The sequence below is a fragment of the Podarcis bocagei genome (genome assembly GCF_964188305.1).
Source record: "Podarcis bocagei genome assembly, chromosome: 4".
NCBI classification, from domain to species: Eukaryota; Metazoa; Chordata; class Lepidosauria; order Squamata; family Lacertidae; genus Podarcis; species Podarcis bocagei.
In genome coordinates, this window is record NC_138128.1 from 29,577,231 (window position 1) to 29,603,146 (window position 25,916).

General features: G+C 41.5%; 1 protein-coding gene and 1 pseudogene across 3 annotated transcripts in view; one reads left to right on the top strand and one right to left on the bottom strand.

The window, feature by feature from the left end:
* The window catches only part of RASA2 (RAS p21 protein activator 2), a 51,057-nt gene that overhangs the window by 12,251 nt on the left and 12,890 nt on the right, over nt 1-25,916 (bottom strand). The window contains exons 5-18 of the mRNA XM_081190161.1: nt 25,717-25,793; nt 23,856-23,939; nt 23,029-23,101; nt 16,122-16,198; nt 14,899-14,997; nt 14,033-14,189; nt 13,358-13,506; nt 11,902-12,016; nt 10,887-10,961; nt 9,376-9,499; nt 7,650-7,756; nt 4,518-4,604; nt 4,355-4,432; nt 3,403-3,476 (exon numbers count right to left, since the gene is read on the bottom strand). Of these exons, the coding sequence (XP_081046287.1) occupies nt 3,403-3,476; nt 4,355-4,432; nt 4,518-4,604; nt 7,650-7,756; nt 9,376-9,499; nt 10,887-10,961; nt 11,902-12,016; nt 13,358-13,506; nt 14,033-14,189; nt 14,899-14,997; nt 16,122-16,198; nt 23,029-23,101; nt 23,856-23,939; nt 25,717-25,793 (1,376 nt within the window). The remainder of the gene's footprint in view (nt 1-3,402; nt 3,477-4,354; nt 4,433-4,517; nt 4,605-7,649; nt 7,757-9,375; nt 9,500-10,886; nt 10,962-11,901; nt 12,017-13,357; nt 13,507-14,032; nt 14,190-14,898; nt 14,998-16,121; nt 16,199-23,028; nt 23,102-23,855; nt 23,940-25,716; nt 25,794-25,916) is intronic.
* Nucleotides 19,350-20,893, top strand: LOC308585094 (tigger transposable element-derived protein 1 pseudogene; annotated as a pseudogene). 2 transcript variants are annotated; one of them, XR_014013494.1, is made up of 2 exons: nt 19,350-19,421; nt 19,596-20,893. The product of XR_014013494.1 is annotated as a tigger transposable element-derived protein 1 pseudogene (transcript). The 2 variants fall into 2 exon arrangements; XR_014013495.1 differs by having other exon boundaries at nt 19,605-20,893.

The following is a 25,916-nucleotide window of genomic DNA, read 5'->3' on the forward strand; positions in this document are numbered from 1 at the left end:
AAGACAATTTTTAAGTGTATAAAAAGAAAAAAGATCCTGTTTTTTCTTATTTATTTAATGATTGGTGTAAAAAGAACATACCTAATTTATTTGGTTACACTGACAGCATCAAGAATAATATACAGAAATAAACTGAGACTACATGTGATACCAACTGTAAGTGAGTGAACTGACAAAATGTGGGGATTTGCACTAATGGAAAAATTGGTATATTATATAAGGAAGGGAGAGAACAGCAGAATATTTTATAATAAAAACTGAAGTCCTTGACTGATAGTATAAAGAAATCTTTCAATATCCAATAATAAAGGGTGTTTTATGTTACACTGAATTATAAACATTTAACCTTTGTATAATGCAAGGATATCTTAAGACACTGGATTTTGAGTTTAAGGGTAGGATTCATCTAATGAAACCTGTCAGCGGAACCACTGTGTTTCCCCTGCACCTCTCCCCACATCTCCCATAATTATTTATTGGGGTCAAGAGAACCCCAGAACAGCATGCAGAGGGAGGAGAGATTGTTCTGTCTAGCAAGCTAAAATCGTTGTGCAGACAAAATGTTCATCATAGCACAACACTGAATTCTACCCAATGATACTGAATTATAGTAAGCATATATATTAAAAATATGGAAATATTTATAATGGTATAAAGGGCACGTTTATGTATACAGTGGTACCCCGCAAGACGAATGCCACGCAAGACGGAAAACCCGCAAGACGAAAGGGTTTTCTGTTTTGGAGGCGCTTCTCAAGACGAATTTCCCTATGGGCTTGCATCGCAAGACGAAAGCCCATAGGGAAATGCTGGCGGTCGGGAGCAAAGACTTTCGCCCACAGCCGGCCTTCAGAAGAGGACCTCTTCTGAAGGCCGGCGGGGGGCAAAAGTCTTTGCTCCCCCCCGCCTGCCTTCCCCCCGCCTGCCCCGGGCGATCTTAAAATGCTGGCGGGCGGGAGCGAAGCGTTCGCTGCCGACCCCCAGCATTTTAAAATCTCCAAGGGACAGCAGAGAAGTCTCTGTCCCGGGGAGATTTTAAAATGCTGGGGGTCGGGAGCGAAGCATTAGCTGCCGACCCCCAGCATTTTAAAATCTCCCGGTGTCCCGGGAAGGTTTTAAAATGCTGGGGGTCGGGAGCGAAGCGCTGCCGACCCCCAGCATTTTAAAATCTCCCGGTGTCCCGGGAAGGTTTTAAAATGCTGGGGGTCGGGAGCGAAGCGCTGCCGACCCCCAGCATTTTAAAATCTCCCGGTGTCCCGGGAAGGTTTTAAAATGCTGGGGGTCGGGAGCGAAGCGCTGCCGACCCCCAGCATTTTAAAACGCTGTTCCGAAGGGGGGCGGGGACACCTGCCCCAGCCGCCCCACTTCGGAAAGCTGTTCCGAAGTGGGGAGGGGGGGCGGGGACACCTGCCCCTGCCGCCCCACTTCGGAAAGCTGTTCCGAAGTGGGGCGGGGGGGCGGGGACACCTGCCCCAGCCGCCCCACTTCGGAAAGCTGTTCCGAAGTGGGGAGGGGGGGCGGGGACACCTGCCCCAGCCGCCCCACTTCGGAAAGCTGTTCCGAAGCGGGGAGGGGGGGCGGGGACACCTGCCCCAGCCGCCCCACTTCTGAACGTTGTTCCGAAGTGGGGAGGGGGGGCGGGGACACCTGCCCCAGCAGCCCCCACTTCGGAAAGCTGTTCCAAAGCGGGGCGGGGGGGCGGGGACACCTGCCCCAGCCGCCCCACTTCGGAAAGCTGTTCCGAAGCGGGGAGGGGGGGCGGGGACACCTGCCCCAGCCGCCCCACTTCGGAACGTTGTTCCGAAGCGGGGAGGGGGGGCGGGGACACCTGCCCCAGCAGCCCCACTTCGGAAAGCTGTTCCAAAGCGGGGCGGGGGGGCGGGGACACCTGCCCCAGCCGCCCCACTTCGGAAAGCTGTTCCGAAGCGGGGAGGGGGGGCGGGGACACCTGCCCCAGCCGCCCCACTTCGGAACGCTGTTCCGAAGCGGGGAGGGGGGGCGGGGACACCTGCCCCAGCCGCCCCACTTCGGAACGCTGTTCCGAAGCGGGGAGGGGGGGCGGGGACACCTGCCCCAGCCGCCCCACTTCGGAAAGCTGTTCCGAAGCGGGGAGGGGGGGCGGGGACACCTGCCCCAGCCGCCCCACTTCGGAAAGCTGTTCCGAAGCGGGGAGGGGGGGCGGGGACACCTGCCCCAGCCGCCCCACTTCGGAAAGCTGTTCCGAAGCGGGGAGGGGGGGCGGGGACACCTGCCCCAGCCGCCCCACTTCGGAAAGCTGTTCCGAAGCGGGGAGGGGGGGCGGGGACACCTGCCCCAGCCGCCCCACTTCGGAAAGCTGTTCCGAAGCGGGGAGGGGGGGCGGGGACACCTGCCCCAGCCGCCCCACTTCGGAAAGCTGTTCCGAAGCGGGGAGGGGGGGCGGGGACACCTGCCCCAGCCGCCCCACTTCGGAAAGCTGTTCCGAAGCGGGGAGGGGGGGCAGGGACACCTGCCCCAGCCGCCCCACTTCGGAAAGCTGTTCCGAAGCGGGGCGGGGGGCGGGAACACCTTCTGAAGGCGGGCAGGGGGCGAAAGTCTTTGTCCCCCCTGCCTGCCTTCCCAGGGGCTTTTAAATCGCCCCGGACAGCGGAGAAGTCCTCCGCTGTCCCAGGGTTTTTTAAAATGCCGCCCGCCAGCATTTTAAGATCGCCCCGGACAGCGGAGAAGTCCTCCGCTGTCCCAGGGTTTTTTAAAATGCTGGGGGTGGGAAGAAAAGCCCTTGTGTCCCCCCCCCCAGCCTTCAGAAGAGGTCGGGGGACAGACTGTCCCCGGACCTGGTCTGAAGTCGGTTTCCCTAGGAACGCATTAATTGATTTTCAATGCATTCCTATGGGAAACCGTGCATCGCAAGACGAAAAAACCGCAAGACGAAGAGACTTGCGGAACGAATTAATTTCGTCTTGCGAGGCACCACTGTAGTTGTTATAGTAATATTTTTAAAATAATTTTCACTTATGCTCAAAGTTCACGATGTAAGATGAAGAAAACATTTTTATTATTTCTCTTTCCCAGACTTGCTCACATCATTCCACTTTAAAAAGTAAATGCAAGGTGGTTGTTGCAGCTCTGCAAGTTCTTCCCAACCATCAATTTAAGGTTAAGTATGCTACAGGGTGATTAACTACAATAACTATCCTCTCCTTGCAGGAATCTTGTACTGATAAAAAGGGGTATTTTGTATACAATGGTAATCTGAGCAAGAAATTGTGTACATATGTAAGTAGGCTACTGCCTCAGAGAGAGTTGGCACTTAAGTAGTCAGGGAAGCAAAGGTTCTAGGCTGGAACTAGTTCAAAGAGATGACAAAAACAATGTATTCAAGCAAAACACTTGTCAGTATACAGTACTTTGTACTTCAGTTACCCTTCTTTTAGATGAATCGACTCGCTCATGACACTTGGCTCTTTAGTTTCAGTAGATGATACCTCATCTAAAAACTAAAAGAGAACATGTTAAAATAATGTGAATTGTTTTCCATACACAACTGTAGAAGCTTTTAAAAAAATCAATATACCGTATTTTTCACTCTATAACACGCACCCGACCATAACACGCACATAGTTTTTAGAGGAGGAAAATCCGTAGGCATGCCACCCGTAGGCATTCCCTCCATAACACGCACAGACATTTCCCCTTACTTTTTAGGAGGAAAAAAGTGAGTGTTATGGTGCAAAAAATACGGTACATGAAATTTGATGCGGTTGCTGATGACGGAGGTAGGAGAGAAAAGAACTCTGGGAGGCAGGCTTTTCTCTCCGGCCTAACAGATCAGATCGTTTCCCCCCAGCTTTCATTGATCCTTCGTTAAGCTAAGTTCTTCTACTTTCAAATAGAAGAAAGTAGAACATGGAGACCATGTTAAAATAATGTGAATTGTTTTCCATACTTAACTGTAGAAACTTTTGTAAAAACTTTTTAAAAAATCAATATACATGAACTCTAAGCTAACCTAAGTTAATTTACAGTTCTAAGATGTTGTTTCTGTATTTTACCTTCACATTTGATCTAAAATATTGCATCTTAAAAACATTTCTGCCATTGTACTTTAGCAAAACAAGTGTGCACGTGAGTGGTACAGGGTGGCATTGTGCAGTAAACAGAGGATTAGACTTGTACCAGGAAGATCTGGGTTCAAACCACTAGCCAGCTGTAAGCAACTGATTTGCCCATCTATTGATCTAACCTACCTCACAGTTCTGTTGTGTATATCAAAAGGGATAGCCTCCAAGTACAGTTCCTGACATCCTTGGAGGAATGCAAGAAAAAAATGGATGCATACTTTAACTAAAATAATGTGTATATATATAAAAAATACCTTTTTGACAGCTTCAATATATGCCTCTTCCTGAAACATTTTGAAAAATTCACACATAAATGTCTCCTTGAAGCTTGACTAAAAGAGAGAAAATTGAAGTGAGTAAACCTTAGCAATTAAGATACCAGAAGCAAAACAAAAGAATAAATAATCAGGTACTTACTAGCTTGCTTTTAGACAAACTTCCCCAGCTCCCCAGTGTCTGAATGGCTTTTGATATAAGGGTTAATGTTCTAGATGTCTGTGCATCCTAAAGGAAACAGATAAGAAACAGGTAAAGTTGCCATTTTACTGGTGTCATAGTATTGTTTTAGATCCCTGCTATAAAAAAATTTTTCAGGCAAGTCAACCCAGACATGCACATGTGACATGTATTTTAATATGTGATTTTATAATGTAAACATTTTTTAAAATGATCTGATTTACATTTTGAATCTTGGGTCACCTTGTTTTTAACATCTGATTCTATTATTTTTAATAGAATTTATAATTAGAATTTAATTTATATTTTATGTAAAGCACTTAGAAACTTGATGATTAAATTGTATATAAATCTTGTTAAATAACTAATAGTATTACAATGAAAGAACATCTACCAAGTACTTTACTGCACAGCTGCCACATGGCAGCTTTCATATAAGCAGCATGGAGATGGACACAGCATGAAGCAGTGTTTTGCAGACTCCAACAAATTTTCATGGGCACAAGGGCCTTTGATACAAGCAGAAGCCCCTATTAATAGAAGTGGCACAGCATGGGGGAAGGCTATAATTTTTGCCAATGCTCCTGCAGCTCCTTGTGCACCTCCCATACTGTTCTGGAAGGTCTTCAATCATTCAGAGCGGATTTATTTGGAAGGGCATGAGCAGCAGGTGAAAATGTCCCCCCTCTGTTACTAGGCAATGAGAGTGTTATTTCAGTGAGCAGAAGTCCCCTCATGAGAGGTACTGTTTCAATCTATTAGTAGATGAAACATCTTACATTATAGATTCTGGTTCTACAGTTTGATATGTCTCCACCGGACAAAAAGAGCTGTACTTTATTGCTTAAAAGAAGCCAAGGTTTTACAGAAATATTCTACTTCATTTATTTATGAAAATGCATTTAAAAGATGTATATACCAGTTCATTGCAAGAAAACCTTTAAGTGTTTTACATAAATATCCATATTTAAGATGTTAAACATTTGTGCTAACTTTACAATACACAGACCTATATAATCTGACACTGAAACATTTCACTTATTTGAATATTTAAAGGCTATGCCCTAACATAATCTTTGAATCAGAGACTGAGCAATATTGTTTTGCTCCAATTCATGTAACTATCTGAATATTTATTTTGTAGCAGAATAGCGTCTTGAATTAAATCTGACATTTCTATTAATGCCCCTTCTGAACGACTGGATGCTACATGAAGGAATGTATTTCGACCTCACCAAACCACATAGTTACCTAAGGACACAGCGGTGCCACTTCTATGACATTAAGTCTCTCCTCTTTTGCTAACAAGGACCAGAATCCTAAGAGGAGGTATGAGTGAGAGGTAGCAGTGACAGGCGAAAATGAGTACAGTGGATACATGGTGTGCTGGTAAGAAGTGGGGAGCATAGAAAGGACATTGCTCCAAGAACATGGAACCAGGAACTACATGCAGTGGTGCAGAAAATGTTTTGGAAAAATGTTTTGTGTCATAAGTTCATTAGTAACACTGAATGGATGCCAATTGCAAACACAGTAGTAGGCAAGTTTGGCAGGTTCAAAGTTGTAAATAATGTTTTACAGGTAATTAACTCTAACATTGTCTTTAAATCTTGCAAGAAAAATGTCTACATAACAATAGATATTAAGTGTGCATTAATTTCTCCCCTCAAATATTTGTGGTCAAATGCTTTGTGGCATATGGGGGGGGGGAGGAATGTTAACTTTTTTTGCTCTGTTTACTAAATTGCAAGTGAAGCAAACACAATAAATTAGATCACTCTTTGGAGCATCAGAAAATGTTTCTGATGCAAGTTAGCCTATGCAACGTGAATAAGAAAAACTTCCCATTCAAAGTTTTCCAGAAAACACATGTCACTGATTACATTAACAGTAGCTATAGCAGTACTATTCAGTATCCTCTAATTAAGAAAGTACACTGCCATAAAGCAGGGGTAGGCAACCTAAGGCCCGTGGGCCACAAGCGGCCCACAGGGGTCATTTAACCAGCCCCCAAGCCACCCCCAAACTGAGCCGCCCACTTGGTGAGTCCCTGCGCGCTGCGCTAAACTGGCGCAGCGCCTTGCTTCTGCGATGCCAGAAATCGCATCTGCGCAGACGCCGGAAATTGTAGGCACACGCGCTCACACACGCGTGCAATCTGACCCACGGAAGGATCTCCACTGGAGTGAACCAGCCCAGGCGAGGTAAACCTTGCCGACCCCTGGCCATAAAGAGTATATTGATTTATAATAGCTTTTCCATATGTTTAATATCTTAGACCCAAGTAGTTCACTCCACTACTACTTCATAAGCAATGCTGAAAAACTGATGCCTTTGAATACTGTTGCTGGGACTCACAAATGGGAAAAAGGTTGTCATGGGCTTCCCATATGCATCTGGTTAGTCACTGTGAGAACAGGACATTGATCTAGATGGGCCTTTGGTCTGAACCAGCAGGGCTCTATTAAAGTTCTTATAAGACAATCTATAAATGAGCATCAATAACCCAAGAAAAGAAAGCTATTATTGTGGAATATTTTCTTTTTTGAGATGAGCAGTGCACAATGCTTTTGGGGCCACTTTCTATGCTATGTTCTTACTACAATGAAAACATCTCTGTGTAGGAAAAGTTACATAGAATGTTTCACATGATACCAAGCTATAACTGTTCCATTTGACATCCTGAACAACATTCTCTACACATTACCAGAATATTAACAATAAAGCTTTCTACACACCCCTTCAAGATAACCCAGACTTCTCTTTTAGGGCTTTCTGTCACTGTTTGAGATTACTTTGAAGTCAATAGGAAATGCAACCATATACCATACAAAAGATCAGGGTGCCAGCTACCTACTCATATCAATTTTCCAATTATTATTATTATTAATATTCAGGCAGGATAATAGCTCAGAACTGTAGGGGACTTAGGGACTATGTAGTTACCTAGAGTTTACTTAAATTATATCCAGGAGGCCTAAAAACTGACAGTTCAACTCTCCACTCACAATGCAAACGCTAGGCTTATTTCTATATTTATCTTCCTAACAAACCTTGCCTAGAGAGTTTGGACAGAACATTATTAAAACTTACGGGATGATGAGGTCGTAAATGGAAAGTATGAGGCGATACTACAGCTACAGCAAAGAAACGAAGAAATATAAAGCTGCTCACTGCAGAATATTGTACATGAGGGTCATCTGCAGAGAAAAACCATGAAATGTAAGATGTATTACAAGTTGGTAGGAAATGAAGACAATGAAAAACTTTAGCAGGATAATGTCATTAGAAAAAGAAGTACTGTTCTTTGGCAGAATAAAGAACTAGCAAGTAGGATGAAATGAAAGTGTGGTTATGATGCAAGATGCTTTTGCCATTTGTTATAGGGCACAAATAAGAACTGTAACACATCTGGTTGTACCTAAACTATGATTTAGTCAAATTCAAATATCTTTAATACGGTCAATGACCAACAAGCTATGATTTAGTCATGTACACAAACCTTGAGCTTGTGAGCTCCATCTCCCCTCCTCCAGCACTATTGCAGAGAGGGAACTGGAAGGGTTTGCTTCTGTTTTCAGTTAATCATGGCTTATTATTGTGTCTAAACAAAAACTATACCAATTTTTCTCTATGTTTTATGGAAACAAGCCAGGATTTGAGGTTGGCTTGTTTACTTAAACCATAGTTAAGACTTTGGTTTGCTTCACAGCTGTGCTGGAGAAAAGGGAATGGGGAGCTCATAAACGCAAGGCCCATTAATGTAAACCAATCAGCCCCAGCCAGTATGACGAATGGTAAGAGACATTTACAGTTAGGAGTTCAACCTATTCTGGAGGGAACAGGTTCCCCATCCCTTATGTAAACCATCATTTATCATTATGTACAACTGAAGCTACTATTTATATTTTATATCAGATAAACTATACATTCTAATAGTTTTCAGAGAACACATATTTTACTCTATACCAAGAAGGCTATTTCCTCTTTTTTATGTTGGGGGAGATGTTGTATAGTATATGTATTTCAATATAAAATACGTATAACAACGTACTATTCAACTTGCTATTCAAAGCTTCACACATTTTAACCAATAAGTAACAGATGCATGGCTGTATTCAAAATGTTGTCTAATGCAACATTTTAAAACACGATCTGTGTTTGTATTTTTCTCTTATACTGTATGTCTCTTATCTTGTGCTCTTTTCATACTGATGCTTTGGTATAACAAGCATGCAGTTCTGCTGATGCCAAATAGTATAGATTAACAAATACATATGCTCCGTACAGTGGTGCCTCGCAAGACGAAATTAATCCGTTCCGCGAGTCTCTTCGTCTAGCGGTTTTTTCGTCTTGCGAAGCAACCCTATTAGCAGCTTAGCGGATTAGCGCTATTAGCGACTATTAAAGGCTTAGCGGTTATTAAAGGCTTAGCGGATTAGCGGCTAAAAGGCTATTAGCGGCTTAGAAAAAGGGGGGGGGAAGCAAAAAAAAATCGGAACGCTCGCAAGCCGTTTTCGTCTTGCAAAGCAAGCCCATAGGGAAAATCGTCTTGCGAAGCAGCTCAAAAACGGAAAACCCTTTTGTCTAGCGGGTTTTCCGTCTTGCGAGGCATTCATCTTGCGGGGCACCACTGTACACAGCCTACAGAAAGCAGGTCATGTTTACAATAAACATTTTTAAAGTCTATTGAAAATGTAAAGTTGCAAATTCAGTCATTTCAGTTTCCTTATGAATGCTACTGGACAACTCTTTGAGAACACTTCCATGGACTTCAAGAGGTCTTACATAAGTTTCTAATTAAAAAAAATACACTTACTAGAAAATCTTTCAGCAGCCAAGCGCCTCAGAGAACAGAACACATCACACATTAATTTAGGGCAACTTATACTTGACTGTACAACTGTACTGAATACTTTGTCAACATAGAAGCGCAGATTTTCCTAGAAGGCAAACAAATTATTTCAGAAATCCATATTGTGTTATTCTATTGTCAAAGAAAAATGTAATACAAAATTTACACACAAGTTCTCCATTCTAGCATAACAATGGCAATCTTTTGGGAACAGAGGCAAATGTAAATCATATACTTTAAAGGTCAATAAAACACACTGGCATATGTACAGGTTATTCACATCTTATGTGAAGGTTGCGTTCTGGAGATATAGAGTGTAAAGCCAAAATAGAGTATAGTCAAAACAACCCTGTGGAAACTTGGAAATGCCCCATAAAAAGCATAGCACACGTTCTCCAAGGCCACTCTTACTCTCTCCCCTCCCATGCTCTCCCAAAGCAACTTGTACTCTACCTCTGCATGATCTCCAAGGTGAGTGCAATGATGGGTGGGATTGCCTATGTCCCCCCCCGCCAGATGCCCACCCCTTTTGATTTTGATTTTTTTCGGCCAAGCGTATAAAGTTCAAATTATGCATGTAAAACACACGTAAGTTGCGAGTTACCTGCATACATAGTTACACAATAGAAAAGTGCACTGACATCTTCTACTTTCACTGCTGCCAATGGTACAAGCTAGCCAAAAGACAATCCATATATCACTACCAATGCTTACTGTTAATAATTAGAAACATAACCCTTTTATAGTACAAAGTGGCTTACAAATTCTATCTTTATTGCAGCTCACTCATACTTTTATTTTAACAAAGAGAAACCTGATACTTAATAGCAACAACTCTCAAGGCTACCATAATGGGTCCAGGTTTTCATCCCAACAATGTAAGGTGCATGTTCTGTATTATGAACTGAATTATGAACTAATTTACAGTAGTACTTATTTATACTGAGGTCTACATAATGGAAGTTACTGTATACAGAGAACATTGGTAACTGGAAGCCAACACAAGTGGAAGAATTACACTCAGATTCTAAGCAATTTTGCTTGATGTTGAAGTTTAGCATGGCTAACATTTATCACTCCAAAAATTGATTATACACTAGCTCAGGGGTGGGGAACCTTTTGCAGCCCAAGGCTGCATTCTGGCAACCTTCTAGGTCCCATATGCCAGTGGTAGGAGACACTGGAGGCAAAAATGGACAAATCAATTAATGTAAATTTTTTATACAGTAGGCTGGTTTACACACCTCTGTCCTTCATTAAAAAAAGCAAGAGGCATTATCAAAGTTCTATAACACATTCTAGCCAGGCAAAAACACTCAAAGAGAGCACAAAGCAGGGCCAATAGGGGTGTAGCCGAGAAGAGTCCAGAGGCTGAGACAGAGAGGCTTAGAGTGCTGCCTCAGGGCCAGGCCTGAGGTTCTCCTTCTCTGCACTAGGACCTTGAATATAAGCTGAACAAAATCATTTAAACACACCTGGTGTATTTCAACATTATCAGCTTCTTTCAGTTTCAAAGGATCAATTTCGCAAGGTTTGGGATTATCACATATCTGAAAACAAGAGTAAAATTTTAGTCACTTATATCAGGACAAGCATTATTCAGGTCTGTTCTCCTTTACTGAGCCAGAGGTAAGAAGAGGGGCAAAACCCATCAATGTTTCCCCAGAAGCTGCCTGTAGGCATACTGCAAACTTTTGAAAAAAAGATGGCCACTGCATGTTTATGTTTCTAGTGGCTGCACTCACACCTTAAAACCATGCATCCTCAAGGAGGAAGGTACCCTGATTTCCCTCCTTTTTTTTTCTTCCAGTCTTCCTTAATATGCTAAAAAGGTGCACCCGCAGTAGCAATCTAGTAAGTTAATGGCAACATTGTGGATAAGTGTTTTATTACCCCATTCCCCTCATGATCCTGGAGATTGGATTTCAGGCTAGCCCGGATGAAGAAGTTTTATGTATATAAACTGTTAAGAACAGACATCAGCTGTTTCCTTCCTGTAACTGACTTATATTAATAGGATCAGAACTACATAGGCACAGGTGCACGTATGTAGGAAAATGATACTGAAGAGATCACTTCCAGTCCATTTAGGTATGAGTTGTCATAGGCAACTTCATTTAGCAGTAGTATTCTTGCTGCTGAGAAACACGTCTGCATACTGTATGTACAGTATTTAAGGGGCACAGCATGCAGATTACAATCATATGGAAAGCCACCACACTTGTCTGGAAGCTGTAGAGATTTCCTATAATATGTGTAGTGGAACCCTTCTACACTTTACAAGAGTCACGATAACCCACCATGCAGATGTTTTGTGGCAAGCAGGAACTGTATTATGTGGTCCTTAGCAGTTTTGTTGGGGTGCTCACTGGCTGATATCTAAGAAACAACTCTGCACTGAGTCAGTGGTTAATAAAGCTGGAAGCAGTGCCAAAAAAATAATATTTAACCAACCAGCTTTGTAAACTTTAATGCATAATGTTACAGTACCTCATCAAGAATTGGTTTTAATGTAACTTTCAGGTAGTGCTTTCCCACTATTTTCATCATTTCATCTAGGCATCGAGTAGCTAAAGAATTCCCTCTGAAGATTGTATTTGCTTCCCTGCAAAGCAATATGAATCATTGAGAATTCAAGATGGAAGGAATATATAAATCATAACCTAAGTTTTCTGTGAAAAGTTTCTAGCAATCTAGCTCATATACAGATGGTATTCAGAAACCAGAGTTTAAAACACCTGCAATATCTGCGATATATTTAGCTAACTAAGATTAAATAGGTGTCAATGCCTACTGGAAGCTGAACTAGTTATAAACTTTAAGTCATCCTTATAGAGCTGTAAAGAAAAATCTGCCCTAAGCAGACACCTATCCTATTCACAACTGACAGAAATCAAGACTAGGAAAGATATCTTCAATGATTAAAGCTAACAACTTTTAAAATGTAGAAGACACAAACCTATCATCCTAGGTACCTCTTTTTCAACCAGTTTGGCAGTATTGGTAGTGAACTGTCAATTAAACATCCCTAAACCTATCTTCAAAAACACATCTGAAAATGTCAATTCCTTTACACAAGTACATTCCTATTTGACAAAAGGACAAACTGTCCTTTCTTCTGGTTCTGTCTACAAGTAGAATGTTGTGCTGTATGATTGGATCTTTGTTCAGAGTCAAAGCAGAGCTAGCAATATAGGCAACTAATAATGAAGGTTCAGCAAGTTATCCACAGTAATGGGATCACACAGACACACACACACCTAGGTTTAGTCTGCCACCTGAGTTCCACTATAAGAGGTCCACAAACTATGGCTAACCTTAGTAACCAGTAAAATTCACTGTGTTCACCCTAAGACCAGGAGAGGAGTGACGTATTATTTTTGAGGCCATACTGATCTTCAAAGAAGTCTCCCAAGTGCTCCACACTGATAGGGCAGTGAGGGGGAACAGTGTCTGGCAGACACTCCCTGCCCTTCCTCAGGTTCAGGAGATCAATGGACCTTGCCAGAATTTTAGTTCAGTTTAGTTCTACTATAGTTCTTATTTAAGTTTACTTATTTATTTCATAAAATTTATACTGCTTGATTATAGAATATAGAAAACCTCAAAGTGGTTTACAAAATTTCTTGGGATATTGGGGACCGATGTATAGCAGAGGCAGGTTCATTTGTGGACCCCTGTCAAGCATGCATTTTGCATTACCATCAAGCAACTTGTTTGATACCTTTTGCTAAGGTAGTTTGAAGCAGCAAATTTTACAAGTTTTACACGCTTACTATTATTACAATTTATACCTGCCCTTCCCCCAAGGTCCCAGGGGCAGGTTACAACAATTAAAACACAATATTTAAAACAGTTTAAAACATCTTAAAATTACAGAAATATGCACTTGTCATGGACACCAATACTGGGAGGAGGGAGAAAAGAGGGAAAATGAAATACTTACTGGGTATCCGTCAATTCTAACTCTGCCACTGCAGTGATAAATTGTACTAGTTTATGATGATGAATCAACAACCTTACAAGAGGCAAAATGGCATCATATTTATCTCGACATACTTCAGCCAAAATGTAAGCAGAAGAAGCAGAAATAGGCTATAAAAAGGGGAAAATATAACTGAAATAAGTACCAGCTGTACCAAATGGAAAGACACCAGAATTTGAATCAATTCCAAAATGTAGACGTATAATGTTCTAAATTCGCCCTGGATTATGTATGCCTAGAACATTTTCTTTGAACTGCAATTCTCAATGCCAGCCACATCAAATAGCTTTTGAAATGCCACCTTTTCAAGACACAAGGAGTGGCTTTTAAAAATATAGTTAAATACTCTCATGGTTGTACAGTGTACCTCTACAAGAGCATTTAACTATTTTTAAAAAGTAACAGTGTTACCTATAACTACACATACTAATATAAGTAAAATAATTATAAGTACTTATAAGTAACAGTATTGTTTTTCCTATCTATATCTATTTATAATTATTATTATGACTGCAGTGACAAATCTGGGTATCCTTTTAAAGCCATGCAAGGTAGAATTGTGACACCGGCCAAGAGGCAAATATGATATGGTATAACTTGCTCTTAAATGGTTAAACAGTCCCCAAAGCAGGTTACCTCAACTTCTGATGACTTTAGCAGCAAGTTTCTGAGGGAAGCATAGTACTGTGATGGAAGCACATAGTCTTCAGCATAACATATATTCAGTCTAAGTGATCCATGATCATCCGTTTTGGACGACTTATTTCCATTGTCTCTTGGCTGTAGAAGGTACCTTAAAAAAGAAAATCCAAGTGACAGAGATTCATTTTGTATTTTATTTATAGTTCACCAAGTAAAGTTAGGTCTAGAATAAAGAAGCAGCAATAACCTTGCCCTTTCCTTCTTTCCTTTTATTTTAGCTAACTTGAATTTGCTTATTAAGATAAATTTTTGACTTTTTAAATTAATACTGAAATACAGCAAGCATTTACTTGCATCAACTATTATTTTAAGCACTACCACTTTTAGATGTGGAGTTTGTGCTTGATGTAAGCAAGTCAAGAAATAAATGTATTAATATATTTGAAATATATATGCTTAACTGGCATTTATTTACTTGCATGTTTTTTAAACAGCCTGCCATCAAAAGTGTGTGCAGAAAAAGGAAATACATAACAAAAAACAATATTCAGATTATCACAATACTAGCAATGGATAAGGAAAAAAAGATAAGGGGGTAAAGGTGGTGGTCTCTCAGGTAAACTGATCCCAAGCTGAACAGGGGCTTCTATACCAATAGTGAAATTTAAATTTGGCCTAGTAGAATGCTGTGAGGCAGTGCAATGCCTAGAAGAATAATGTCAAGTACGATTTTGCAGGAAACAACTGTAGCACAACTGTTTGTTTCCAGTTACAAACACTTTCATACAGTCATACAGATAACAAAACCTATCCTTTTGTTTTAACTATGTCACATGCTGCCTTTTGCCTAGTTTTCTTACCATGCTTGGAAGGAATCACTTCCTAACACCTTGACAGGAATCTTGATTTCTCCTAGGAAAAGGTCTTGTACCAAGTTACCATTGTTCCATAAATCAATCCTGAAAGTTAAATAATAGTTAACCATTTTTTGTCATAATCATTTTTCATATAACTGTAAGAGTCATGATCATCACATAGAGAACCACACCAATTCAGCATGCACACAAACAAGTTTATAACCTCACACGCAATAGTTTAAGTTAGACAAAAAGTGTCCTATTTCTATAAAAGGCAACAATGTCAGCATATTGGTTAAAAGTGTGGCTTTATCAATAAGATAAAAGCAATATTGGATGAACTGAGGCACTAAAAAAAAAGAAAAGAGTGACATTACCATTTTATTCTCAAGCATTTGCATTTCTGTTTGCATTTATTAATATTCCTACTTTTTGCTCTTTCTGACTAAACTGTAACACTTCAATGACACATGCACTGATTTTTATTTTTTAGTCCAAGCTCTTACAACCTAAAAAGCTGTAAGACTCCCAAAGGCATGCACTCTAGGTGGGTTGTTGAGTCTTACCTCACTGACATTTCTGTTAAGACAGCACATATATTAAGAAGAAAAGAAATAAAATCCATTGTGTTGTGGCATGATTGATGTTCCCTTGCCTCCCTAAATGAGTTGCCTATTGTGATTTTCACTCAGATGTTCCAAATTACCCTACCTACATAGTTCAAGCAAGTTAAGAAATAAACTATTCCTATCCTCAGCTTTTCAGATGATAATTCTTTCTCCTTGGGTTTAAAGTGGAGTCAAGATGAAGACAGGGACTTGGGTGTTCCACTCCCTTCCTGCTCCCCTCCCAACCAGGGGAAAGCACTGAGCTAAGAGATAACTTTTTCCCATAGCAAAGAGAGCAGGGGAGCCCAATGCCAGCTACAGCATACAAAGAAATAAGACTCATTTTAGTTAAGTAATACTGAATATACCACAATTGCTATATAAAACAGGTAGTCAGATGTTCTGCTAAATTAACTGTTCAGGTTATGAAAGTAATTATCATGAGCTCTCTAAGGCTGTTTTAGACTTACACCCACCCTGCCTCCAGCCAAAGTTGGATATTATTTAAGTGAACAGCTTTCTGTAGTCCTTGAGTAATGTTTTTATCTCCATCATAAAAAACCATTGACAGTTTTGTATAAAAATAAATAATTGGTTTTAATATACTAAGGAATATACCTGACTTCCAGCTTCTCAATATCTTCTTCTTCCACCTGAAACTGTGATTTTTTGGTGTAACTACTGGACCTTGTTACCTGCAAGTAAAACTCATGTAAGTAAGTTATTTCTCCTTTTGCATTTTGAAGTCTACCAATACCACACATTTACTACAAAAAGAATCAAAGTTATTCTAATATATCCCAAAACTGAGTGAGGAAACTCTTAATATATTTAGAGGGTTATAATTGTAATTGCCCTTATCTACAATTTGGATCTGGCGAAATAAGGCACCAAAGGATTAAACTAAAGGTCGAGAAGGTAGTAAAGAATCACATCCTTCCATCAGCTACCATATAAATTACCATCAGCAATACTGTTTTGAAGGCTGCCCATAGTCTTGATGCCTAAGGGTGTTTACTTTGCACTCCAAAGGTCAGAGAACTTTTTCTCCCCTTGCCCAGAATTCTAAATGGCAGAATAACTGCACAGACATCAAACTGAAGAAGCATGAAAGCAGAAAAGCAAAGGGTTACATTGTATGTTGTCATAGTTACCATTTTTCAACAGGATGAGAATAGCTAGTTCTCAAACTGATCCACTAGAAATGCTAAGGCTGGAGAGTTCCTGAATCTTCAAGTGATTCAGCTCCCCAGAATCTGGAATGCATGCCACTTTTACCTTCCTCTGTCACCGGGTCAGAGAAATAAATCAAAATTTCCTTCGTAGGTCTACATAATTTATGGGTTGTATCCAACTAAGTAGACCCGCTAAAATTAATGGACCTAAGTTAGTCATATTCATTCATTTCAATGAATACAGGGCTAACACTGGATACAACCTTATGTTTGTGCTGACATGCTGAGGATTTAAAAATATGGGTGGGAATGATCACTGCCTCCTCCACCCACCACATATTGCTCTAGCAATATGTGGTGCATACAACAGTAGATAACTTGCAGGCATTAGCTCTGAAGAAAGGGGTGGGGCTTGTTGTGGAGCTGGTGCCTCCACTCAACAGAAGCTTTGAAGGTGAAAGAAAGCTAACCCCTTCCTTTTCCTCCCAAACAACCCATGTCTGTTTGTCACAAACTGATCTTCAAACCAAACTGTTTTGGCTTTGGGGACGGAGGGCCCAAATTGCTGGTTAGCAGCTGGGATTTGAGAACTGATGGGAAGGAAAAGGGGAGAAAGCTCTGTTCCATGCTAATCTTCTCTGTATCATTCTAATTTTAGTATATGTGCTGCCGAAGACAGCATGGAGAAAACTCTGTTCCATCTTCCTTTTCTCCTCCTCTCCCCCACCAATTTCCAGGGCTCCTCCCATATGAAGAAATGTCAAGTGTGGTAGATGAAAATTACAGACATGCATACCACAGCTGACCATGTGAGCAAGAGGAATGTTATAAGCCATTCCTGGATATTTTACAAGCTGCATATTATTTCATAAACACAATAGTGTCAATATTGTACAGTTATCAGTCAAGTATAATTCACAACCACAGCAACAATGATTTTCTGCTTTCTATTCTGCAGAAGGATTAAGCTGATGACCTTAAAGAAAGAAGACTTACCATGATTTGTGGATATTTTCAGAACTGAATATCAGAATTACATTTTAACACCATAAACTTGATTTGATCTATACTTCAACAATTACATAACTAAACTATTTTTAAAAAAACAAATCAATTGTTTTGAATTGCTTTGCAACACTTGCTGCTAAATCAGATGGCAGGTGATCAGATTTTTTTTTAAACCTTGTAAAATGTGCTTCACTAAGTTACAGTAGTGCCCCGCAAGACAAATGCCTCGCAAGACAAAAAACTCGCTAGACGAAAGGTTTTTTCGTCCGCGATTTGCCTCGCAAGACGAATTCCCCTATGGGCTTGCTTCGCAAAACAAAAACGTCTCGCGACTTTGTTTCCTTTGTGCAAAAACCGTTAAAACCAAGGGTGCTTAGCTTGAGCAGCTGCAGTTGCGACTTGGCTTCGAGGAGCAACTGTTAGCACGTGGTTTGGTAGCCTTTTATCAGACTTTGCTCACTTTTGAAGATTTTCCAAAACTTTTCCAGAACTTTTCCAGAACTTCTCTTTCATCCATTTGGTAAGTTAAACTTTTATAACTTTTTTGGGGGGTTTTGGATTTTGGGTTGGGGTGTTTGGGATTCAAGGACTTGGTGTTGGGAAGGGGTTTGCGATAATCTGGGGGCTTGTGGGCCTTTTTTGGGAATTTTTATGATTTTCTGTGACCATTGTGCCAGGTTGTTTATTTTTGAAAATTTTTCTGAGTTTGAATTTCTGAGTGCTGGCTGGCTAGGGGAACAGTGGGGGAGGTTTCTGCAGAAATCTGGGACCATTTGGGGTTTTTTTTGGAATTTTTATGATTTTCTGTGACCATTGTGCCAGGTTGTTTATTTTTGAAAATTTTTCTGAGTTTGAATTTCTGAGTGCTGGCTGGCTGGGGGAACAGTGGGGGAGGTTTCTGCAGAAATCTGGGACCATTTGGGTTTTTTTTGGAATTTTTATGATTTTCTGTGACCATTGGGCATGGCTGTTTATTTTCAAAAAATTTTTTCTGAGTTTGAATTTCTGAGTGCTGGCTGGCTGGGGGAACAGTGGGGGAGGTTTCTGCAGAAATCTGGGACCATTTGTGGTTTTTTTGGAATTTTTATGATTTTCTGTGACCACTAGGCATGGCTGTTTATTTTCAAATTTTTTTTTTTCTGAGTTTGAATTTCTGAGTGCTGGCTGGCTGGGGGAACAGTGGGGGAGGTTTCTGCAGAAATCTGGGACCATTTGGGTTTTTTTTGGAATTTTTATGATTTTCTGTGACCACTAGGCATGGCTGTTTATTTTCAATTTTTTTTTTCTGAGTTTGAATTTCTGAGTGCTGGCTGGCTGGGGGAACAGTGGGGGAGGTTTCTGCAGAAATCTGGGGGCTTGTGGGGGTTTTTTGGAATTTTTATGATTTTCTGTGACCATTGGGCCAGGTTGTTTTTTTTTGAAAAGTTTTCTGAGTTTGAATTTCTGAGTGCTGGCCATGTTGTTATTTTTTGAAATTTTTTTTTGTCTGGGTGGGGAAGCAGTTGGGGAGGGGTTTGCAGCAGTAGGGGAGGGGCTGGGGGAGCAGTTGAGGAGGGGTTTGCAATTTCTGTGTTGTGGGTGGGTTGGTGCGTGTCTGTGGGAGCAGTTGAGGTTTTTGAAGACATTGGTGATTTTTGAAGCTTTTCCTAAACTTTTTTTGCAGCCATTTGAGGTTCCTGAGGACTTCGGTGGTTGATTGTTGAAGCTTTTCCAGAACTTCTCTTTCATCCATTTGGTAAGCTCAACTTTTAAAACTTTTTTGGGGGTTTTGGGATTTTGGATTTGGGGTTGGGGTGCTTGGGATTCAAGGCCTTGGTTCTGGGTTTTAATTTCTGTGTGGTGGGTGGCTGGGTGCTTTTGTATTTTTTGGGTTTGAAGCACATCACTGATTTTTTTTTCTGTTTCTGAGTTTACAAAGGTAGGACCTGTGCTGCCATGGGACCCAAGAAGACTGCTGCTGCGGTGGCCGGCGAGAGGAAGAAGGAGAAGGTGACGCTGGAAATGAAGAAGGACATCATTCGGAAGCACGACGGCGGAATGCGTGTGACGGACATCGCCAGGGAGTACGGCAGGAACCCTTCGACCATCGGGACCATCCTGAAGATGAGGGAGAAGATCATGGCGACTGATGCAGCCAAGGGAGTCACCAGGATCGTGAAGAACCGCCCAGCTGTCCTGGAGGAGGTCGAGAAGTTGCTGCTCATCTGGATAGAAGAGAAGCAGCGTGCAGGGGACCCAGTGTCTGAGGCCGTCATTTGTGAGAAGGCCAAGGCCTTGCACGCAGACCTCGTCCGGGAACAGCCAGGAACCTCAGCCGAGCCAGAAGTCTTCAAGGCTAGCAGAGGTTGGTTTGACCGGTTCAAGACAAGATCTGGCATCCACAGCGTGGTCAGGCATGGAGAGGCTGCCAGTTCTGATGTTCCTGCGGCTGAAGACTTTGCAGCGGAGTTCCTGGAGCTTGTGAAGACGGAGGGCTACGTTCCGCAGCAGGTCTTCAACTGCGACGAGACCGGGCTGTTTTGGAAGAGGATGCCCAAAAGGACTTTCATCACTCAGGAGGAGTCCAGGCTGCCTGGCCACAAGCCCATGAAGGACCGTCTGACCCTGCTCTTCTGTGCCAACGCAAGCGGCGACCTGAAGATCAAGCCCCTGCTGGTGTACCACTCGGAGAACCCACGGGCCTTCAAGAGACACAAGATCGACAAGGAGCGGCTGAGTGTCATGTGACGATCCAACAGCAAGGCTTGGGTCACACGTGTGCTGTTTGTGGACTGGGTCAATCTTGCTTTTGGCCCTGCTGTCAAGCAGTACCTGCTGGACAACGACCTGCCGCTGAAGGCTTTGCTTCTGATGGACAATGCTCCTGCCCATCCTAAAGGCCTTGAGGTGGACTTGTTGGAGGAGTTCAGATTCATCAACATCATGTTCCTGCCGCCTAACACCACGCCACTGCTCCAGCCGATGGATCAGCAGGTCATCGCCAATTTCAAAAAACTCTACACCAAGGAGCTTTTCAGGCGATGCTTTGAGGTGACTGACTGCACCACCATCACCCTGCGGGAATTCTGGAAGGACCACTTCGACATCGTCACCTGCTTGAAGATGGTCAACACGGCCTGGAAAGGGATCAGCCAGAGAAATTTGAATTGCGCTTGGCGCAGCCTGTGGCCGGACTGTGTGGCACCAAGTGACTCTGATGCACCAGAGTCAACAGTGGTGCAGGACATTGTTGCCTTGGGGAGGACCATGGGCCTGGAGGTCACGGAGGAGGACGTCTGCGAGCTGGTGGCGGGGCACGACGACGAGCTGACCACCGTGGAGCTGGTCGAACTGCAGGCAGAGGCTGCGCAGGAGCAGGCCTCACTGGAAGAGGAGGAAGCAACTGAGGAACGGCTGTCCTCCGAAAGACTGAGGGACATTTGCCAGAGGTGGAAGGAGGTGCAGACTTTTGCAGATCTACACCACCATGAGAAGCACGTGGCACATGACGCTGGGAACTTTTATGATACGAGGGTCATGTCGTATTTCAGGGACCTGCTGAAAAGGCGGATAAAGCAGCAGACTATGGACAGGTTCTTGACCAAGAAGCAAAGAGTGGAAGAGGAGCCTTCTTCAAGTGGTCCCCCAGAGTCTTAGAAAATGTAATGTACACTGTACTTTGTTGATTTTTAAATGTTTTTCTGTCATGTTTATAAAGTTAATTTATTTTCCCTTCAATTTTTGAACTGCTCTTTACAGTATGTGTGACTTTGAAGAGCAGTTAATAAACTGTTGTTGTACCAAATTTGGCTTTGTTTGGACTTTTTTTGACCATAGGAACGCATTAATTGATTTTCAATGCATTCCTATGGGATTTCGTGCTTTGCAAGACGAAAAATTCGCTAGGCGACAAAAATTGCGGAACGAATTAATTTCGTCTTGCGGGGCACCACTGTACAAACATTAACAGAAGCATTCAGGGGAAAGCCAAACGACAGTTAGGCTGTGAAGAAGCCTTCCATTCAAGCCACTGATATGTAAAGCAAAGACTGCATTTCTAGCCACATACAGCAGAAATCATAATGGAGAACATCTATGAACAAATACTGTGCCCAAGATTTTTGAAGCAAAAAACTGATCAGCGATTGGGAAGAAATGAGGCTTTATTACAAAAAGATGAATAAAGCAGCTCATATTTTGAGCTGCATGAGCTCATAGTAGGAAAATTCAAACCATCCTTTGAGCTACACATATTTGAAATAGCCTCAAAAATGGCTACCTAAGATTTATGCACAACTTACAGTCCACATATTTGTCTCCAAACTCCTGAAGCTTACTGTTTATTCCCACTGTTCTTGACTTCCTAGCAATTTTCTTCTGGTCTACATTGAATGCTCTTACTAAACTCAGACCAATCCAAAGGTCTCTGCCTGTGTCCTTCATAGCCTGCTACCTTTTATACAACTAACTTTTCTTCCTTGAAATCCTCCACTACAGATTTTCGCTGATTGATCTTCATTATCTGTCAAATCACATGTTCAATATTTCCACTGGGAAATGCCTCCTCAGTTCCTCCTTTCTTTTGGGTGGGGTGGGTAAGGCTTCAGCATGCTGCTCTTGGTCCCCAGCAGTTCCTCCTCCTTAAAAGACCTTAAACTTCATGGTTTTCAATACCACCTATATGCTGTTGACATCCAGCTTTACTTCTATGTCTCCCACCCTGTCTAATCCATCTTTGCCTACTTATTCAATATATGTACTTGGAGATTTTCTATCACTTTCTCAAACTCAATATGTCTAAGACTAGACTATATATCTTTTCTTCCAAGCTTCCCTCTCCTCTATCATTCTCCTTATCTGCTAACATTATTAAAATTCATTAGCCCAGTCTGTACTTCCTGCTAGGCAAAACCATTGTTCAATGCAAATGTGCCAGAGAGGAGATTGCAGCCACTTTTCTATTCCCCAGTTGCTCTGCTCCTGCATGCTATTAAGCCATAGTCTGACGAAGTCAAATCTGGGCTTGTAGTTTCACACACCCCGACAATCTGCACAACACAGGACAAACCTAGCTTGCACAGCTCAGGGTTAGTCCGGAGAGAGCTATTCACAGAGTCTATGCATTTGCACCAAGCCATAGTTTGGCTTAGTGGGATGTGCAAAAAAGACTACTATGTTAGCCAAGAATAGTTCTGATTTAGGTTTTCATTCTCTATTATTTTGTTTTGTTTAAAATCTGACCCTTTGACTAAAACTCTGCCTATCTCTCTGGTGACCTCCCGTATTAAGTCAGCTAACAAAGGAGACGCTAGCATAAATGCACAGACAACACACCAAAAGCTTCTTTTGATAAGAATACTTACCTCAAAATAAAATGTTTCATTAAATTGTGGATTGCTTGTTTTCTTCTTTACTTTTGTCTTCTTTTGGTCATTCCTATTCCAATATGGTACAGTTTTACCATACAGAACTTAAAAACATACAATTATAAAAACACTGTATTGATATGAATGAACCATGCAGTTAAACTATGTTTATGAAAGGCCTATCTTCAAACAGGAAAGGCATTCTTTGTAAACTGGATGCATTACTGATAACTTGAATTTGTGTAGCCCTACTGAAGTCAATATGAGTGTTACACATAGGTGTACATACATGTGGGAGGAGTATATATTCCAAATAAATAAGAAACATATGTAACTAGTATCCACCCTCTCCACCAGATAATATGCCTGCCATTTCTGAAAGATCTGGTCACGGAGTGGTGGCCATTTCTGGTGGAGAGGGTGGATCTGGCCTGAGAAATTTGTACTGCAGGTCTACCTTACTGTTGCTTCTCTGTCGGTAGACCAGCTGTCTATCTACAGGTGGACCTGGCACCCAGACAATGTCTTTCCACACACTGCTGATATCCTCAGTTATTTTCCCAGAACAGACTTGGGGGAGGGGACACCCTGGGAGAGAAGTCCTATTGCACAAATGGAAGTCCTTTGGCAAACATAACTTTGTCAAACGTTGTCAAGAAATTGATTAAATTTTCCACAATTGTGTTACTAACATTAGGCTTCTGTACATTAATCAACTGAAAATTGGTGCAATAATTCATTTCCTTTTCAACATCACTAAATTTGTGTACGTCTAATTTTCCTATTTTATTTAAGACAGTGTGAATGTATGTTAAAAGTATTACCTTGAAGGACCCACAACAGACACTGTAGCATAAGGATCACAATTTTGTCCATTAATAAGAGGAAGTCCATGACATTCCTTCAAGCTAGAATTTTAAAAATGCAAATTAATTCAGTTGCAGTTTCAAGTCTAATGGATAAAGACACACTGACCATGTATGACCATTACTGCCTGGTCATGAATTTCTCTTTTAATAAGGTGCTCAAGAAGATACTGTTGGTTCAGCTTCAGGCACTCTTGGGAGATACTGATTATCTAGACTCTGGGTTAAACCCTAGTTTTGGGACTGAATTGGCCTTGATCACTCTTGTGGCTACCTTCATTAAGACAAGGAAAAAGGGAGTGGGATCCTGTTATTTCTTGTGCAGAATTCAACTGCATGTTTAAAGTTTAGTCAATTAACTCCACATTGGAGGTCTAGGTACTCTCCAGGAAACTATCTATTTGTCTAAGATCAGTCGTTTCCTCACCACTTTTATACTAAGTTAACCATGCTAATTAATTCTTGGATTCTACAAGAGGTGTTGCCTCCTTCCTGTGTGTAACCTGTGAATACAGAAGAGAATGTCTGAAATCTTGCAAAACCAGCTGTGACTGCTCAGCACTTCACAAAGCTTAATTACATTGTCTCTTTGAATGGTCATCTCCTAATGTTTGTGGAAGCCTTTCCTCCGGCAAGCTAGCCAACAGCGTTTTGGCTCATATCCAAAGCATATTTGGTCCCTTCCTCTTCCAGTTAAACTGGTTTTGTCTATTAAAAGGCAGACTGTGGAGATGGTATACTAGAGAAAAGAGAACTTTTGGGGGTTAGAATGTGCCTTGTTTTTTATTCTCCTAAGTAGATTCACTACTGTTCTACATTAGCAGCCTATTGTTTCTGACTGCTCCTAGAACAAGACTAGTGAAAGTCAGAAATTGGCTCAGAAACCTGGTAATTAACAACTGCCAGAACAAAACTTGGAATATAGCACATGAGTAAAACTTATTAGTTATAACTATCATGGGGAAAACAGTGTGTCAAAGAAAAAGTTATTTATTAGCCACTGTAATTCAGGGGGTGTTGTTGAAAGGTACCGTAATTATCATATTTTTTTATTTGAGAAAGTTAGTGGTGGAACAGTTGTATTTCCTTTCCCCTTCATTACCATGTCAGCTTTCAATTGTACTATTAAGATATATCTATATCTGTCACTGTATGAAATGGCCCTTAGAAGTCCCACAACATGCAAGCCAACATCCTTGCAGACCTGGTGTAAACCTTGGAACATCTTCCACTGATGTAAGCAGTAGAGGGAGAAGTCAGACAACATTGGTATCTTCATATTGAATGCATCTTTGTGCAAGTTCTTGTCCCTATCACAGGCAGAGGTGCACCAGTGCATGTGCAGTGAGGAAAGACAGTGGCAGAAAAGATGGACCATCTTGTTTGTGCCTCAGCTGTGAAGTCCATTCACATCTTATGGGATACACTGCCAACTTCCTTTCCCATTACTCCTTTGTATAACTTGAGACACCAATGCTAACCAGAAGTGTATAAAAAACACCACTGATTACATTGCTACAAGCATTCAGCAACACTACAGAACCAAAAAGGTCTAAAAGAGTCTCTTCCACATGTCCAGTACTTGGTGGTGGTTTTACCTTCAGCAGGAAGGCAGGCAGTTCATTTTATGCTGAAGTGGAATCTTTGAAAACACATTTGTTCAACTTGCATTTGGCTAAGTTTGCTGTACTTAAACCTTTAAGCTTCTATTTTTTAATTGTGTTTTCACGTGTTTTATAACACTGAAAGATGACTTGAATTACCCTGTTAATGTTCATTAGCAAGCAAAACAAGAATAAGAATTGATAAATGTTCTTACTGTACTACTAGTTGCTGGCAGACTGATCCATTATCTGTAATCAACTCATTCAGTTTTAATTCGAGGTGAACTTTTCCCTGTCAATTAAAAAAAAAGAAGGTTCAGCTGCATGAGCCTGTGTGTTGAATTTATGAAATAACCTAGCACCTGCTTAATAAGAGCAAGACAAGAGCTGACAGGCTCTTTAGCATCACTAGCAT